Raw genomic sequence first — 19,224 nt, 5'->3', positions numbered from 1 at the left:
CCTCGCCCCTCACAGGCGCGTGCGCGGCAGGGCCCCCGCCGCCTTCACGCACACAGACGCCGCCACCACGCGCGGGGCTGCTCCAGCCCGGGCGAGGGGCAGAGGACCGTGGGAACGTCCCGGGGCCTCGATCTAAACGCAGGTCAAATCTATTACATCAACACCAAGAAATAAAATGAGCACCAACACTTACTTTCCCAACATTAGTTACACAGCCAATCACATACAGGAATTTAAAAAAAAAGATTTATCCTTTGACTTCGGAACAGGTTTGACCCTGACCTGTACCATTTTCATGTTAGAAGAAACATTTGACTTTACTCTGTTACAAATTTCTATCCTCTTAAAATAACGCAAGAGCACAAGAGGCCAGCACGAGCGGCCGAGCAGCCCTGACTGGCACAGCACGAGGTCAGTCTGCTGCAGGGACCAGAAAGCAAAGTCACACCCACATTTAGGAAAGCCGTGGAAAAGATGTTTTTAAACAAAGCGTTTTCCAAACTGCAAAGAGTGCAGAAGCAGTCTCCTCACGTGAGTACGTTCTAGCACCTGCAGGGGCCACGTTACAGCCTCTGACTCACACTCCGTCACCAGAGCGGACCCAGGGCGCGACTGCACCCGAGTGGGGAAGGCCACCTATCCCCCACGTGCGCTCCCCACCCCACAGCGGCCGAGAGCAGAGGGCTCCCCGAGGAGCGGCGGGGGAGACCACTGCTCAGAACGCCAGCGCCAGGGCCGGGGCGTGCGGCTCCTGGGATGCAGCAGTAACTCCCACTGGTGCTCTGAGCCCAAGGGGGGAGGTGCCTCTCGTGAAGGACCTCTGTGCCCCTGTCGCCAGGCCATGTCTGCGGCTGGGCCACACGGGGGCTGGCAGGAGTCCGAGGCCCCAGAGCAAACCGCCGCCTTGCTCCGTGTGACTGGTCAGCTGCTTCCAGGCAAGCGGCGCGTGCGCCTCCACGTCCCCCAGCCTCATCCTGGATCTGGGGCCTGTGCGGGCAGGAGCACGCAGGCTCAGCAGGAATACGTGGGGGGCCGGGGGGGGGGGTCAGCTGGAGAAAGGAACAGGCATCCCCCGCAGCAGAGGGAGGAGCCTCCGAGGGGTCTTGGGGAGTGTCGCCGGCCAGCTGCTCCAAATATCCACAACGGGAGCCCCACTGGGACTGAGGGATCGGGAATGCCCTTCTTTGGGCAGGGGTGCCGAGGGGAGATCCTTTGTTTTTATTATAAAGGACAATAAGAGACGATGATCTTCAAGTATGACGGGAGACTCTCAGGAGGTAACACTAAAGTTTTTTAACTAGCTCAGAAAATCATCTGAGTTTCTTACAAACAAACCCCCAAACAGCTGGCCCCAGGAGGGCGTGGTGTGCGCGGCCCAGCCCGGCTTCCCACCTGTCTGAAGGGACAGACTGTGTTTATGTGACATTTTTCTCGAGTCTAGATGTGACGAGCAGACCTTTGTCAGTTTGGAAAAACAAATGCTTGCTGACTTAGCAGCCCCGGGCCTGCCAGCCGACAGACAGTGTGCACACGGGTCTGGCAGAGCGCCCCGAGGGGCTGCGGTCAGGCCGGCCATCGAGGTCTGAGACTGTCCACAAGCTGGTCACTCTGGGCTTCCCATGGCCATCTGTGTGACACGGAACCAGACGGACAGTTGACAGCATGAGTTGAGTCCCCACAGGGACGTTTCTCACTCCAGCCCCACGCCAGGGCGGGACTCGGTCCACAGCCTGGGGGAGGGGGGCGCAGGCTTCTTGCGTGCAGTCACCTTACACTGCAGTGGCAAGAGCAAGGCTGGTGCCGGACTTCTGAAGGACACGTCCTCCAGGCCCTGAAGGGTGTCCTCTCCCGGAAGTCCCTGCGAGGCGGCCCAGCCTCACACACCCACAGAGAAGAGGGGAATGGGAGACATCCTAGGCTCAGGAAGTATCTTTTTTTAATGTTTATTTATTATTGAGAGACAGGGAGAGACAGAGTGAGCAGGGAAGGGGCAGAGAGAGAGGGGGAGGCAGAATCCAAAGCAGGCTCCAGGCTCTGAGCTGTCAGGAAAGAGCCCGATGTGGGGCTCGAACCCACAAACTGTGAGATCATGACCTGAGCTAAAGTCAGACACCTGACTGAGCCACCCAGGTGCCCCTCGGGAAGTGTTTATATGAGGTAGCAGAGGGGCACCTGGGTAGTTCAGTCGGTTGAGCGTCCAACTTTGGTTCTGGTCATGATCTCGTGGGTTGTGAGTTCGAGCCCCACATCAGGTTCACTGCTGTCAGCCTGTCAGCACAGAGCCTGCTTTGCATCCTGTCTCCATCTCTCTGCCCCTCCCCAACTGTGCTCTCCCCAAAATGCATAAATTAATAAACAAGTAAAGAATAAAATGAAGTCAGCAGGGAAGTAGCTGGCTGTACTAATTATCTGCCACTGGAAACAAACACCTACTCCCACAGTAGGGTGGTTCAAACTATAAATAACAGCTTCTCAAAGAAAGGTGCAGTTAGAGATTCGCGCCGCCCACGCACTCTGGCCGCTGAGACACAGCCGTGGAGAGCGCAGAGCCAGGGCGTGGGGCCCACTACGGCCGGTGACGCCTATCCTGCCGGGGTCCTGACAGGCTTGCTGTCACAAGCAGGAGTGGCAGACCTACTGCTGCTCAGACTGGCACCAGGCGAGAGAACACGGGCGAACAGAAGACTGCCAAGCTCCACCCCCAATCCTGAACACGGGCCTGGCCCGGCCTGGCCCGGCAAGTGAGGGAAGGCTGCACAGGCGGTACCCGGGCTCCATGACCCCGTGTGTTACAGGGAGACGTGTCAGCCCAGCATAAAGAAAGTGTCACTGCAAAGGAGCTCTGGCTTCATGCTCGGAAAACAGCCACCTTCTGCCAAGAAGGGAGAGCAGCGCCTCGATGAGAACCCAGCCTGCCCTGGGCCGGGAACGGGAGGCGGCTCCGGCATCCCAGCGGCCCCAGGAGAGCTGGGCGCCAGCAGGGCGCTGGTCACACTGCACGACTCGGTGTGGCCGCGGGCCAAGGTAATGGTGTGTAGACCTCTGGATGGCTCACGGCCGTGCTGAGTGGGGACAGGGAAGGCCAGCCCCAGGGTGCCGATCACGGACAGGCCACCCCTCTGCGGGGATGGGCAGCAGGCGTGAGCGCTCTCACCCGGAAGCAAACCCTGCGGCCCACGTGGATTGGGTCTGAAGTGCTCTGCGTTCTGAAAAGCCACGCAGTGAAGACACGCAGCTCCATCAGGAAAACCTGCTCTTGTTTTCGGGCCCGGTCACTCCCGCAGCGGCGCACCCCGGCCAGCAGACAGTACCTGGGGGAGACTGAGGCTGGGAGAGCCTGGGACGCACCTTGGCAGCCTCCTGTGAGGAAGCCGGTCCCCAGGGTCCCCCTTCCCTGTTCACGGGCTCTCCTCCAAGGCGAGGACGGGGGCCACTCACCGGATTTGGATCTTCCGTGGGCAGCATTTGAGGCGATAGTGAGAGACTGGGGCTTTACAGGGTCCGCCGGGACAGGATAGCCGCCGGCACTGGGGACCTGGATGTAGGGCCCCACCGCGGCGACCCTGCCAGGTGTGCCGAGCGGCGACTGTGGAGACGACGTGCCATTCACACGGCTCAGCTACAAAACGGGAAGAAACAAGCGAGAGTTAAGGTTCTCCTAAGTTAAAAGAAATCACAAGCCTAGTGTGACTGACCGCTCTCACTTGAGCCACTCACTGAATGATGTGCCCTCCCCCAGGAAGCTCCATCACCCTGGAAACCGTATCTAGAAAGGGCACACATCCAGAGAAGGGCCTCGACCCACAGTCCCACACGAGTGGTTCCCCCTTTGAGAACGCTAGGCATTTGTGAGCGAGGAGAAACGGAAGCTGACGGTGGAGCAGCACAGCTTCCCAGGACACCTCTGCGGAGCCCCCTTACCCAGGGACACTCTCCCTCCCGAAGGCGGGCAGAGGCGTCGGTCACAGCCTGGGCTCTGAGCCTGGTATCCAGTCCTGCTTCGTCACCTGTTCACTGTGCTGCCCTGGGCAGGTGACAGGAACTTACTGGCGCTAACCCTCTGTGGCCCTGTCCGCCTGGTCAAGATGGGGCTTGCTGGAAGGACTGGACGAGCCGTGCAGGGCGCAGTGGCAGGGCCTGGAGCCAGGAGACACTCTGACCTGTGCCCTGCAGGCGGCTACGCCACTCTCGGCAAAGACACCACACCACAGCCAAGGACACCGATCACGCGATGCTGCCTAACACCAAGAGGGTCCATGACAGGGATCTAACTGGAGAAGCGTGGACACCTTAGGGACCCCGGCAGGCCGGGAGAGACCCACCTCCTACATCCGCCTGTAAACCCCTGCATACATGAGCACGTATCATTCTGGGGAGAGGCTCTAGGACTCTGACAATTGCCCAAAGGGGCCTAGGACCTTTGGGTGGAGACATTTCCGCAGAGGCGCCAAACTCTTCAAGGCCAGCCGGCGGGTCAGGCGGAGCGCAGGAAGGCGCGTGTGCCTAGCCGTCTGTGCTGACTCGTTGTAAGCGTCAGCTTGGTCAGGCCGTGGGGCCCAGATATCTACTCAAACAGGCCCAGACGCCGCTGTTACAAGACCGATGCTGAAATCACTAGACAGAAGGAAGCGGACTGCGCCCCACGGCATGGGTGGGCCGTGTGCAATTGGCTGTAGGACTTGAGAGAGAGAAGATGGAGGTGCTCAGAGGAAGAGGGCACTTGGCCTGCGGACGCGAGCAGTGGCCCCAGCGGCTCGTGTGCTGGTTAAAGTCCATCTACGCATGCGGCAGTCACCCTCCATTTCCCTGCTCGTTTCGCTTCTCTGGAGAGTGAGCCCAGCCAGAGTGGTGTGTGAGCAAGAGAGACGCTAACCGAAAGAGCAAGGAAAGCCATCATTTGAAAACACAGATTTCTACAGATCAACCACGAACTCTCTGGTTAAAAAAAAAAAAAAAAGGGGGGGGTAGAGTGTTTTAAATAAGAGATTTCACCTGACACCACTGATTAGGACACTCACAGAAGTGGCGGTTCCCCTCCTTCCTCTGGTGCCCCCGCCGCCACCGCAGCCCACCCAGGCAGAGCCCCCGGAGGCCCTGGCCTCCTGGGAGCTGCCTTCACAGCAGCAGCGACAGCGACAGAGACTGCTTGTCAAAGCGCCCCTGCCGCTCCTCTCCCGCCCCCCTGCCACACACAGCAGCCCTTCGGCCCCCAAGCTCTCGGGGGAGCTCGTGCTGGCTGCTGCTGCACCGAGAGTAATGGCAGGACTCAGGGCACCCGGCCCTGCAAGGGGCTCAGGGAAAGGGCCACAGGCCTCGGGACATGGGGGGTTTTACAGAAGCTGCAAAAGAAGTGAAGTAATGACTTAGAAAGATAACGCTGTTGCGGTTAAAAAAGATGAGAACAGTGCAAATGATGTAATTCCTACAATTCCATCTTCAATTAAAAATTAAATACCTTTCTGTCTGTATTAAGCGGAAGACTGGAATCATGAAAACTATTATGTTTGGAGAATGAAAATAGGGTGGAAGAGACTTTCTAATTTTCCTTTAAGTAATGCTGTATTGTTTTACTTTTTCAAAGAGTATTTGTTACCTCTGAAAGTCAAAACAGCAAATAAAGATTTTTAAAAAGTACTAAGCCTTTACGAGCACTTTGCCGGGAGCTCACAGAGCCCCCCACACAGGCCTTACTCTAAACATGCTCACGACGACTGCGGGGCAGTGCGCGGCGGCGGACAAGGAGTGTGCCCACGCGACACAGCTCCGAGGGGCGGAGCAGGGCTGGCCTCGCCCACCCTCCCCGAGGGAGGAGGCGGCACAGCACAGCCCGGGGAGGCAGGGACCCAGCGGCCGGGGCTGTGGCCCAGGAGGGTTTTGCGCCCACATCCCAGGACAGACACGCGCCTGGACTTTCTTCCCGCAGAGGCGCTCCCGCAGCTCGCTGATCCGCCTGTCCATGGCGGCCGCCTCCACGTGGCGCTTGTTCAGGAGCTCCTGCTGCTGCTGCAGCTTGCAGGCCTGCTCCTGGTTCAGCTGATTGCGAATCTGCAAATACAAAGTAAAGCATGCAACTCTTAGGATTTGCACTGAACAATCAGCATTTCCTCGCCAGCTGAAGTGAAAACACAAGCGAGTGACACGAAGGACTCGTGCGTGTGTACGACGCGGGCGGTCTTGCACGCGCGGGCCGTTTTACAGGCGCAGCGTGGACGCCCCAGGACACGGCTCTTCTCTATCTGCACGCAAGCGTCTTCCTCGGGGCACGTACCAGTGACAGCTACGGAAGGTCCTGACTGTGGCCCGTGGGAATGGCGCTTTACTGAGCATGTCCCCTAGGGACCCGAGGACAGGGGTCTGCTCCCGCCCTCACAGGCCCCTTACTGCAGAGGCAGCAAGAAGTTCACAAAGGATAGCCTCGCCCTCCAACTGGAATGTATGGGATCACCTTGGTGGACTGTGGCCGGCACTTGGAAAAATGACATGCGGAACAGAGGCGCCACTGGGCGCCACACACACAAGGTCACGCCGTGTTAAGCTCTTGCACAGGCGCATGGAAGCTGGGAACACACGCTTGCATGCATGTGCCACACAGGAGGCAACATGTACTTTGTAACCTAGATTGCAGTCAGAAACGTGGGAAATGAGTAAACTAAGTCAATGTACTACTTTCATCACACCTCAAAAAAAATCCTCAAAAGCCCTGCACTTAGGGGGCACCTTGGTGGCTCAGAAGGTGAAGCATCTGACTCTTGGTTTCAGCTCAGGTCATGATCTCCCAGTCTGTGAATTTGAGTCCCACACTGGGCTCTGCACAGACAGTGTGGAGCCTACTTGAAATTCTCTGTCTCCCTCTCTCTCTGCCCCTCTCTTGCTCACACGGTCTCTGTCTCTCTCAAAATAAATAAACTTAAAAAAACACAACCCTGCACTTTTATTAACTGCTCAAAGTATAAAAGAAGTCATAAATTGTTTATTTCTATGCATTTACATGAAAGGACTTAACAGTAACAAAAGCAATTTTACTCTGTTGTTACAACAAAAGCCATTTTACTCTGTTATATATTTTCATTTCATAAAATGATATAATAATTTTTCTGGCAAGTGCTAACAGAACTATAAAACTTGTTTCTGGCCTGAAACACCGCCTGCTGAAGAACTTCGGAGACGCGGACACCCGGAGGGCTGTTCTGGACTGAATGTCCGTGTCCTCCCCTGATCCCCAGATCCGCACGCGGCCTCCCATGTGCTGGCAGCAGGAGGTGGGGCGCCCACGACGGGGTGGGTGCTTCGTCAGAGGAAAGAGAGAGGCCAGAGCTTTGCGGACACAGCCAGAAGCCAGAAAGCAGACTCTCACCAGGGGCCCAATGTGGCGGCACCCTGCCCTCGGACCTCCCGGCTCTGGGGCTGCGAGAACTGGGGTCTGTGGTTCAAGGTCCCCGGTCTGTGGGGGAGGGGGTGACAGCAGCCCAAGCTGAGTGAGGCGACGATTTAACAATAGGCACCTCTCTCATCAAAACACAGTGCCCACAGGGACCTTAATTATCACGGAAAGCTTACTTTTTACCCCAGTTCATTATATCGCCAATTCAATTCCGTACTGAATCTCTTCACTGAAAACAGACTAAGTGAAAGATTCCAGGCACAGAAAACCACACACTGCATGATTTGCTCCTATAAAATTTCCAGAACAGGCAAATCCAGAGACAGAAAGTAGACTCGTGGTTGCCAGGTTAGGGGGCTGGGAGTGAGGGATTATGGTGAAGAGGGACGGGCAGCTTCTGGGTGTGACAGAGGCCATCGAAAGTGGACTGTGGCAGCGGGCGTAGAGGTCTATGAAGATCCTCCAAACGACCTAACTGTACACTTGAAATGGGTGAGGTGTGTGCTACGTGAATTAGATCTCAAAGCTGTTCTAAAAATTCTTTGTACTGGGGGCACCTGGGTGGCTCAGCAGGTTAACCGTCTGACTCGATTTCAGCTCAGGTTGTGATCTCACAGTTCTTGATGTCAAGCCCATGTCAAGCTCTGTGCTGAGGGCCTGGAGCCTGTTCGACGTTCTCTCTCTCCCTGTCTCTGCCCCTCCCCCGCTTGTGCTCTCGCTCTCCCTCACCCTCTCTCAAATAAAGAGTAAAAAAAAAAAAATCCTTTGTACTGAGTACATTTTGTGCCTACTATTAAACTACAATATCCAGTCACTGGTTTCCAGTTAGGGGGTGTGCGGCCCACGCCGAGAAGCCAGCCTGGAAGAGGCCTTAGGAGCACCCCCCGCACCCAGCGAGCCACCTGAAGCTCCTGGTACAGTCTCTTCAGCTCTGCCGCCGCCGGTCCCGCCAGCTTGCCGTTGTAAGACTGGAGCCCGCTCAGCTTCCCTTTCTTTAAATCTTCCAGTTGCTGACTGAGCTGATCAACTCTTAATATTGCCGTCTGTACTTCCTGCTTCTTTTCCTGGAACATGGCGCTGAACCTTTCTATTTCAGCAGCTAGAATGGCCCACCAATAAAGGAAAAGACATTAGTTAGTTGATATTTTGTGTGTGTGTGTGTGGTATTTTGTTATTTTGGTTTTGTGATTTCTTCATTTCTATCCATTCAACTCAGCTCTAGCGTCACCTAGGGCTAGACTTTGGGGAGAAAACTGACATTCATAATCCAACGTACGTTCTGACAAGCCTCTGGGACACACGATGTGACTGCCCATACGGCAGACTGTTGGTGCACTGATCACTGAATACGCTTTCATCGGGACAGCCAGTCCAAAGGGCAGCTTGGCCAAGTCACTTAGGAATCTCAACGCACCAACAGACCAAAGTGCTCCTAAGGGCAGGAGTCCGAGTCTGGCTGGCTGGTCACCGTAACACAGAGTAGGCGCTGACCAAACTGATAATGAAACAACCACACACAGAGGCAAAAAGTGAGCATCTGTGTGGCTATCTTACTACCCAGATGAGGCTTAAGCTATTCAATTTACAGAGACCCTCATGAGGAGCAGAGTGTCACGTGCTGTGGCCCCAATCCAGAGGGCGGCTAACGTGCTACAAATGTGACGACGGACCTTCCCGCCGCACCGAGAGACCTTCTAGGAACACTCAACCTAACCTAACCCACCCCTTCCTTTTAGATGCAGGAATCAGAGAAGAACGTCAGTGCACTTTCTATAGCAAGGTGTGACACTGGTCCACGTGCACGCAGTGTCCCGAAGCTGAGTGCGGGCACAGAGCAGGCACGGACGTACACAGGTTGCCGTTCATGATTTTGCTGTAGTCCACTTGTCCCCTCATGGCACGGATTTTCTTCAGCTTGTTTTCCTGGGCTTCGACTCGCTCTTTCAATTTCTGAAGCTTTTCATTTTCAGAGAGAGACTGCTGCTGACGGCGCTCCTGCTGCTTCAGGAAATGTAAACGTTGTTCCTGACAAAAGAAGGAAACAGGAGCCTGCAGAAGTTGAAGCAGATGATCACTTTTACACATCGGAAAAGCCTGAGTGGGCTCCACGGCATCAGCCCTCGTAACCAACAGGAAAGAAACGCCTGCGGACGCCCGCAGATCTTGGCCCGCGCAGACGTGGAATAACGGGGCTTTGTCAAGTGCGTTGTGCTCCGCACACCGGTCCACACTCAGTCCATACGAACCCTTCCTCAGAGCCTTACCGTGTCACACACGCGCACAGTCTTACCTCCGTCCTCTGTGTGGAGCCCCAGCCAGCCCAAGTTTCCTGCTGTCGTTTGCACATTTCCTGCTGCCACAAAGCAGCTTCCCAAGGTCCCTTATTTATCTCTTAAAGGAAAGCAGCACTAAAGCAAAGGGCTTTATACTGAAGTTGATCAGTAAAGAAATAAACCTCTAATTTGCTAAGTAACAACGAACAGTCAAGGAACATTCCATGGTCAAATAAGAACAGGACAATCCTAAAGTAAAGATATACGAATACTCTTCAATGATCTTTTCCCTGTTAATGCGATAGGGTAACAGCTGACATGAAATATGGTCCCACATGCATGCATACAATACACCTAAGTAAAGAGAGGCTGCAGTGTGACTCTGCAGGGATGACACATGACACTCTGGAGTAAGGAAATATGTGCTTGAATACGTAAAGCACATGCTGATGTTAGCACTGACTTGTAGTTTACGCTGCTGAAAACAGTTAGGGCTTGCTTTATCGGTAACACTCTTGGATCAGTATTTGGAAAGGAAACAAAAAGCAGAACTAGAAAATGTTATAATTACGTAACACTATGTGCACTTCAGCTGAGAAATCTTATTAATGGGATTAAAAATACTTCCCAATTTACTTAACTCTTAACTGTTTTAATAAACTTTGCAAGACAACTTTTAAAAACAAGCCCAATTTATGCTATAATATATCCACATAGACGTGGATAGTACATTGAACTATGTGGTCACTCAGCAAGTGGAAACAGTGGGACTGGATGCTTGGCTACGAAGCAGCCCCCCACGGCAGGCGGAGGACCAGGCAAACGTGCCTGTAATCTCCGTACACAGCAGAGTCTCACAGCAGGCTCAGGAATCATCACAAGAATTTTCTCCAGCAGGCATGGGCGATAGGACTGAGTTTTCAGTCTGTGATTAAATAAATTTCAAATTTTGTTACAGCAGCGCAATGACACACACGCAACTCGGTGTAGAGAGCACGCGCTAACTGCGCTGCGCCGTGAGAAACCCAAGTCCACGCAGAGCGCCGGAGCGGGGGCCTCGGCGGCCACCGTCGTGGCTGCGGGGCCGCCGCCAGGTGTCCAGCCAGGTTTTATCTACAGCTGACTGAGACCAACCACCTCCCGTCCCGGGGAGTCTGAGGGCGGGTGTCGAGGGTCTTGCTCTGATCCCTTCCCCGCCGGAAGGGGCTACAGGATTCATGCATGTCACAGAAGAGGAGACAAAGACAGAAGGACACCGGGGCCAATACTTCCGTGGCTGGGTCCTCCCTACAAGGGCCACCCGTGGGTGTATTCACTCCAGTCTACAGTAACTGCTGAAGAACACTCTTCACGAACATTCTCCCGCCTCAGCTTCTATAAGCTCACCTTGGCAACCAACATTTGCTGCTGATTTTCAATCTGCTGCTGCTGCCTGGCGGCCATGTCTTGGAGCTCGGAGAGGGTCAGCTCCGCGCGTGGATTTCCCACCTGCGGGGAGAGAACACGGGCGGGCTGGAGCGTAAGGCTTAGCCGCATCATCGTTTTCCTCATGTCAGAACAAACATACATCAGGATCTCAGATAGCTTCCCTTCTAGAAGTTAGGGTAATACAAAGTACTTGGTACATAAGAACTTCTCTCGCTTATTGACAGCTTTTGTTAAATATACATAACAGCTTTTTAAATAAACCAAATACTATATTAAAAGGGGACGGCACGCACATACACACACACGGGACACAACTTGTGGGAATGAAGACTGGTGCAGCCACTGTGGAAAACTGTATGAAGTTTCCTCAGAAAATTAAAAATGTAACTACCATATGATCCAGTAATTCCACTTCTGGGTATTTACTCAAAGAAAATAAAAACACCAATTTGAAAAAATATATGTACCCTTATGTTTACTGCAGCATTATTTATGATAGCCAAATTATGGGAGGAGCCCAAGTGTCCACGGAGAGACGAATGGAGAAGACGTGGTATGTATGCATACAATGGAATACTACTCAGCCACAAAAAAGGAAATACTGTCATTTAGAACATGGACGGATCCAGAGAGAACAGTGCTACATAAAATAAGTCATTCAGGGAAAGATAAATACCATATGGTTTCAGTCACATGTGGAATGTAAGAAACAAAAGAACAAAGGAAAAAGAGACAAACCAAAAAACAGACTCTAGAGAAAACTGACCATTACCTGAGTTGGGGGCAGGAGGACAGGGGGTGGGGGATGGGAGAAAATAGGTAAAGGGGACTAAGAGTACACTTATCCCGATGAGCAATGGATACAGTTGCTGAATCACTACACTGCACACCTGAAACTAATACAACACTCTATGTTAACTATACAGGAATTTAAAAAAAAAAAAGGACCCAAACCTTTGCAAATGTATATTAAAAATGACATTCCTCTTTTCAGACTGGCCATTCAAGGGTGAATTTGAATAAATGGGGCTGTCAAATGTTTGAGAATACACCAGCTAGAAAACAAATGTGTAGTGACCCTTGAGGACAAATGTCATTTCACCGCCACCTGGTCTCAAGCTAAAAAACATAGATTCTAAAAATGCCAACACCTCCTTAAAACAACCATATGCTGGGCTGACACCAAGGACTGACCCGCTGCCGGCAGAATACGGCACGCGAAGCGGGTACAGAAAGGACGCCCGAGAGGAGCGGTCACTGCCAGGCCGGGAAGGCACGTCCCCACGCTCTGCGGCCGCCGCCGCTCAACAGCACGAGGCGCCTCCGCCGGGCAGCCCTCCTGAGCCTCGCGGCCCCGGCGGCAGGGAGAACCCGACATCCCCGCGAGCACGGCGGAGGTCAGAGTCTTCCACAGGGCTGGCGGGGGCTACCGGGGCGGCGCCCAGGCCGCGGTGCTCCCTGGGGCACCCTTCTCCCTGGCGCGCGGCCCCCCTCCCCCTCCCCCTCCCCCGCCGGTCGCGCACGGACTTGTCTCCGGTTATCTAAGACCCTGAGGAAACAATATGGAGCAAACCCCTCTTCGGAACTAGACGCTGTAAAACTACAGAAACTTCCATGTCTAAAGAAATTTGTTTATTGTACAAAAAAAATGCCTGGCAGAACCATCAAAATGCCTGAAATCTGTTTTAACTCTAATAACAGCTGCTAATTTCCACCTTCTCCGATTTTCTAATCACTGTAACAAAAAGTATTTTTGAAACCATTAGAACCTCTTAAAAGTGTTTTCGACGAGAGGAAAACTATGTCCAGTCACCAAATCTTTCAATTTACATTAATTTCTTAATTTTACAACTTAAACAACCAAACCTTATCTGGGCCCCCGCCCCACCGGCGGCGCAGCGGCGAGCTGCTGGTCGGGCCGCGTCGGCAGTGCTGACAGGACACGTGTGCCAACACGCACTGTGACTCAGTAACACCGCGTGCCTCACATGCACAAAATTGTGTATCAGCGGGCACAGCTCAACGAATTTTTTCAAAGTGAACGTCCCTATGTAAATTTTTAAAATTTTCATTTTAATTCCAGCATAGTTAATTTAGAAATATGGAACACTTTACAAATCCGCGTGTGGACCTTACACAGGCACCACCCACACAGCTGCTCCACTTTTTTGGCACATGTGCGGCTGAAGCCAGCAGCACCTCTGTGTAACTTCACTAAGTGTGAGCAGGGAAGGTGCAGAGAGTGAGACAGGGCACGAGCAGGGCAGGGGCAGAGAGAGAGGGAGACACAGAATCCAAACCAGGCTCCAGGCTCTGAGCTGTCAGCACAGAGCCCAACACCGGGCTCGAACTCACAAATGGGGACAGCACAACCTGAGCTGAAGTCAAACGGTTAACCGACTGAGCCCCGCCAGGCGCCCCTTAACTATATCTGAAATGGGTTACAAACAGCAATCACCATAAACCTACAAGTCACACTACATTTTACACGTTCGTAGATCTTCCCTTAATTGTTCAATGTGAAAATTTAACAAAAAGAAGCCCCTTTTCAGTTTTTAGGACAACAAAACCCTTCAATGCAAATTCAGCCCTTTGACATCGGCAGTCACCGTGGCCCCCCAGGCCAGCTCAGCCCTCCCGAAGGTTCTCAGCTCTCCACGTGCATGCAAACAAACCTATGCCCTAACACCTTGCCCATTTCTCTGCCCTGGATCGAGTCAGGAGAAATCAAATCCTGGTCCCTGGGCTCCCGGAGGGCCCCCGTGGCCGGGTCACCCGGTGAGCTCAGCTCCAGGCCACAGAGAGGCTGGGGGCCCCCCCAGCAGCACGGTTAGTGCAGAAGTGGGTGCCCGTGCCCTGGCAGCAGCAGCCCAGTGGGCTCGTCCCCCCCCCCCCCAACGGCCCGGAGGACAACCTGGCGGGCGGGCCTCCCTCACAGCCTTCCGGCAGGGCTGCGGCCTGGGGCCCTCTCACGTGACCCTCTCACGTGACCTCTCACGTGCGGCTCGGGCCCTCTCACGTGACCCAGCTGAACTCTGGACTCTAGGGGAAGTGTCTGTGCTCCCTATGAATGCAGGATGCTCCCCCACTGCTCACAACAAACGTGACCCACCCAACTCCACACCCACGTCCAGCAAACCCCACCTCTGCCAGGAGCAGAGGGCGCCAGAAGCCTCTGGCCGCCAGCCTTCATGGTCACGCAGCCGGTCATGTGCCCTTCCTTCTCCAAACACCACAAACCTCCCCACAGAAATGATAAATTAAAAGACTTAGTCGTCTAACTTAGAAGACTTCTATATACAAAATACTGACCAGACAGAAAGCTTTCCCCGGGACCCTCTAACTAACGACAGACTTCCAGAGACCCCCAGCCCCAGCGGCTGCAGGCCCCACCCACCACGCTGGAGTGGATCTATGAACGGGTCAGGGCTCCCTCACATTCGGGTGTGGACAGCATCTTCGCAAACTCAAAAGCCCACACTTCTCATTCTGTCTTCCTACGAAGTCTACATTCTCCTCACCATATTAACTGTGTCCACAGATTCTTTTTTAAAAGAATCTCCTTAAGTAATCTCTACACGCACCATGGGCTCAAACTCACAACCTCAAGATCAAGAGTCAGGCGCTCTACTGACTCAGCCAGCCAGACGCCGCTGAGTTTTCTCAATGCCTCATTAACGCAAGCCTCCTCTGGCCCTCGCGGCCTTCCTCCCGATGCTGTGCCCTAAGTCCCGTCTGCCTGGAGGGGCTGCAAGCGGCAGTGGCAGTGGGGTTCTGTGAAGGAAGGAACTAAACACGTGCGGGGCGCCTGGGGGGCTGTCGGTGGAGTGTCTGACTTCGGCTCAGGTCATGATCTCACGGTTTGTTGAGTTCTAGCCCCACACTGGGCTCTATGCCGTCAGTGTGGAGCCTCCCTCGGATCCTCTGTACCCCGTCCTCCTGCCCTTCCCCAACTCGTGCTCTATCTCTCAAAATAAACAAACACTAGTAAATAAATAAACAAACTACGTGCTCAAGATCCCAGCATGAGTGACGGACAGAGACTAACGGCAAGGCAGCTGTGAAGGGGTCACGGGAACTGGAACCGGTTGGAGTGCGCAACGCGTCCGCCCCCGCACCAGGGACACTCTCTCGCCCTCGCCCCGCCAGCCGGAAGGAACCGCAGGCACCGCAGGCACGGTAAGAGACAAGTAGGACGTGCCCCTGTTTCCAGTGAGTCTCTATTCTGACCGACGACAGAAGAATCTCACAACGCAAGCGATCGGGTTACGCATCAAACTCGACTACGAGGAGCAGAGCCCGAGCTCAGCTTTCCCTGCGCTGAGCGCCCTCACGTGACGCCGCTTCACGGCCTCTCCGCCACCCCAGGAGCTGTGGGTCTAAACGTAGACTCTTTAAGACGTCCTTGGCCAAAACAATGAAACCAAACAAGCAGCTGGCCCCTCCTCTGTGTGTTACTATACCTGACTGTATAGAAATTTCAAATAAAATTATTTCACAACACTCAGAATAAGCAAAAATAAAACATAACTTTCTTCTGTGGTCTTGTAGTTAAGATATTAGCGACTCTTAAAAGCCCCCAGGTGAAGTCCACTGTGGAATGAATTCTGACGCCCGATGTCAATCCCACTCCTCAGGCCCCCGGCCCCGCCCCTCCCCCGCAACTACGACGTGGGGCCTGTGGTTCTGTCCTGACCGCCTCGTTCCGTTTGCCCAAGAATTCCACGCCGACGCGACGGGACGGTGCGTGCTCCCTTCACGCCACATCGCCTCCAAGATTCACCCGCGGCCTTACGTGAACCGGTGAGCTCGTCCTGTTCACTGCTGAGCAGCGCTCCGCCGTATGGCCGCGCCGCGTTTCGGTCATCCGATCATCTGCTGGCGGACATGGGCGCTGTGGCCACTTCCGGACTACGAGGACTAAAGCTGTCTTGAGGACTCATGTCCCGGTATTCGCGTGGACCAGCGTTCTGGCGTCGCTTGGGTAGCCAAAGTCAAGAAAGTAGAACAGGCAGGTGGTGTGGTTAAGTGGGTGCTGACCTTACAGAAATTGCCAAACTGCTTTCCAGAGTGAAATGCACCATTTTATACCCCCCCACAAGCCACACAGGAAAGTTCTAGCTTCTCTGCATCCTTGCCAACACTCGCTGTCAATGTTTACATTTTAACTATCTCTTCTTAAATAAAATGTTAACATCTTGGCAAAGAAAGGACTTCATAAAAGGTATTCAGATAAGTAATTTAAAAAAGAATAAAAATGTCCATAATTAAGTGATCAAAACCAAACATACTACGTTCAGATTTTCAATAAATAAGCTGTCAATAAACAAGACGTGCCAGCAGTTAGACAAGGACAGGGGCTCATTTCCCAAAGTCTCCTTTGTGCTAATTCTGTGCAGGAGTCGTGACTCATGGAGCTATCATCTGCCTGAAAAACGGGCTACCGGACCTAAAATGTTAAGATGTTCAGAAAAACTATGACTCACTTGATAATTATGATTGAGAGCTTTAAGTCACAAGTCAATTTGGTACCATGGCTTTAATCAGAAGTATTTTTTTTTTGGTCTCTTCAGGTAACGTTTTAAACTTGTTTGAAAGTGGTGTTACAATAGTTCAGGCATTAAAGACACGGAACAGTTTCTCAAAATGAACCACCGCAGGCAATTATGCAACATATACATGCACATCTTCTAGCCTTAGCCACGAATGACATTAGGAAGAAGACTTTGTTTTATAATCTATTATTAAAACAGCCTGTCAGTATGCGCCAAGTGTATTCTTCTAACGTGCAAAAAAACTTAGCAAAGATGACAAGTTTATGTATGAAAACAAAAGGAGCTGCCACCTTGCATAGTGTTCGCTCAGTTGATGACTCTTAACTATCGCAGTTCCTGAAACTGTGCCATTTTTGAGGCTTTTTTGTGTGTGTGTAATGATTTTCACACATTTGCACACTAAGTGTTCTGTAAGGAGTCATGTTTTGACATGACACTTTCAGACCCGGCAGCTGCTCGTCAGAGGACAGGGTCCGGCACAACTCTAAAGTGCACACCAGGCTTGGACGAGTCCCAGCGGTGCGCTCTGGGCACACGCACCGCGTGACAAGGAGAGGGCATCTTCTACGACCCCCCCCCCCGCCCCCGCCCACGGTGCGTGCGGGTTAACTCTCCCAGCGGTGCTCTCATTTGGCTTGTGTTACCCTAAAGATGCTCTCCTCTCCTATGATTTCATTTTTGTTTAACTTAAATTTTTAGTTACCATACAGGCAATATTGGTTTCAGGAGTAGAATTCACTCATTTATCACTTACAACACCCATTGCTCAGCACAAGTGCCTTCCTTAATTTCCATCCCCCATCTAGCCCATCCCCCACCTGCCTCCATCAACCCTCCGTTTGTTCTCTAGTGTTAAGAGTCTATTGTGGTGGGGGTCCTGGGTGGCTCAGTCAGTTAGGTGGCCGACTCCGGCTCCGGTCATGATCTCATAGGTTCATGGGTTTGAGCCTCTTGTGTGTTCAAATCCCTGCTTGCAATTTGCCCCTCCCATCTGAAAATAAACTTTGTCTTTCTCTGGTTGACTTATTTCGTTTAGCATAATTCATTCTGGTTCCATCCATGTCACTGCAAATGGCAAGATTTCACTCTTTCTGATGGCTGAGTAAGATCCCATTGTGTGTACGTGTGTATATACACATCTTCATCTATTCATTAGTTGATGGACATTTGGCCTCTCTCCATAGTTTAGCTATTGTTGATAAGGCTGCTATAAACACTGGAGCGCATGTACCCCTTCAAATCTGTATTTCTGTATTTGGGTAAATATCTAATAGTGCAATTGCTGGCCGTAGGGCAGTTCTATATTCAGTTTTCTGAAGAGCCTCCATACTATTCTCCGGAGTGAATGTACTAGTCTGCACTCCCACTAACAGTGTGGGAGGGCTTCCCTTTCTCAGATTCCTCACCAACACCTGTTGTTTCTTGTGTTACTTTTAGCCACTCTGACAGGTGGGAAGTGGTAGCTCACTGAGGTTTTGATTTTTATTTCCCTGATAAGTGGTGTTGAGCATTTCTGCACTTATCTATTAGGTGTCCCTATGTCTTCTTTGGAAGAACTAAGTGTCTATTCATGTCTTCTGCCCTTTTCTTCACTGGGCTATTTGCTTTTTGGGTGTTGAGTTTGTAAGTTCTTTACAGATTTTGGATACTAACGCTTTATTAGATGTGTGGTTTGCAAAGATCTTCTCCCATTCCACAGGTTGCCTTTCAGTTTTGCTGATTGTCTCCTTTACCGTGCAGAAGCTTTTTATCTTGATGAGGTCCCAACAGTTCGTGTTTGTTTTTTGCTTTTGTTTCCCTTGCTTTCAGAGACATGTCTAGTAAGAAGCTGCTCTGGCCAAGGTCAGAGAGATTGCTGCCTGTGTTCTTCTCTAAGACTTTGCTGGTTTCCTGTCTCACAATCAGGTTTTTCATCCATATTGAATTTACTTTTGTGTATGGTGGAAGAAAGTGGTCCAGTGACATTCTTCTGCATATTGCCATCCAGTTTTCCCAGCACCATTTGTTGAAGAGACTTTTTTTGCATTAGATATTCTTTCCTGCTTTGTTGAAGTTTAGTTGACCATACTAAACAACTGTGGGCTATAATTTTATTTTTAAGTTTGAGTGCAATCTCCCTAAAAGTTGAAAAACGGGTGCTGAAAATGATTCGAAAGAAGAACTTACATTTCAAAACCAGGGAATGGGTCCTCTGCGTCCTCCACCCTCACCAGCCGCACGTGGAGCCGTTTCCACTTCTGGCAAGCACAACACACCCACATGACACTTTATTTTCCAACTGTATCCACGTTTACTATTTACGCAAGGACGTCTTCACAGTTCAATTCATTTATTTTATACTTGTGAGCATGATTTGGGAATCAATAGCCCACATTATTCGTTCCAAGGATACATATTAGTTCTCTGTTGCCGATAACAGATTACATCTAAATTCATTGGCTTAAAATACAACCAACTTTCATTATGGCTCACAGTTTCCAGGACAAAGGATTAAGGAACAGCTTGACTGGGCAGTTCTGCTGAAGATTTCTCAAGAGCTTGGGTCAAATGCTGGGGCTGTACTTGTCCTCAGGCCTGACTGGGGCTG

General features: G+C 52.0%; 1 protein-coding gene across 5 annotated transcripts in view; it reads right to left on the bottom strand.

Moving 5' to 3' along the window:
• PPP1R13B (protein phosphatase 1 regulatory subunit 13B) overlaps positions 1 to 19,224 on the bottom strand; it is a 65,521-nt gene that overhangs the window by 7,122 nt on the left and 39,175 nt on the right. For 4 of the 5 annotated variants that reach the window (XM_029950252.1, XM_029950248.1, XM_029950249.1 and 1 more), the window contains exons 5-9: positions 11,041 to 11,142; positions 9,232 to 9,406; positions 8,284 to 8,480; positions 5,905 to 6,045; positions 3,439 to 3,619 (exon numbers count right to left, since the gene is read on the bottom strand). In XM_029950252.1, the coding sequence (XP_029806112.1) occupies positions 3,439 to 3,619; positions 5,905 to 6,045; positions 8,284 to 8,480; positions 9,232 to 9,406; positions 11,041 to 11,142 (796 nt within the window). Of the gene's footprint in view, positions 1 to 3,438; positions 3,620 to 5,904; positions 6,046 to 8,283; positions 8,481 to 9,231; positions 9,407 to 11,040; positions 11,143 to 15,877; positions 16,054 to 19,224 lie in introns of those variants that run through there. The other variant, XM_029950253.1, reaches the window with a different exon arrangement.

The sequence above is a fragment of the Suricata suricatta genome, chromosome 9 (genome assembly GCF_006229205.1).
Source record: "Suricata suricatta isolate VVHF042 chromosome 9, meerkat_22Aug2017_6uvM2_HiC, whole genome shotgun sequence".
In the NCBI taxonomy this organism is placed as follows: Eukaryota; Metazoa; Chordata; class Mammalia; order Carnivora; family Herpestidae; genus Suricata; species Suricata suricatta.
This window is presented reverse-complemented; position numbering and strand designations above follow the sequence as displayed.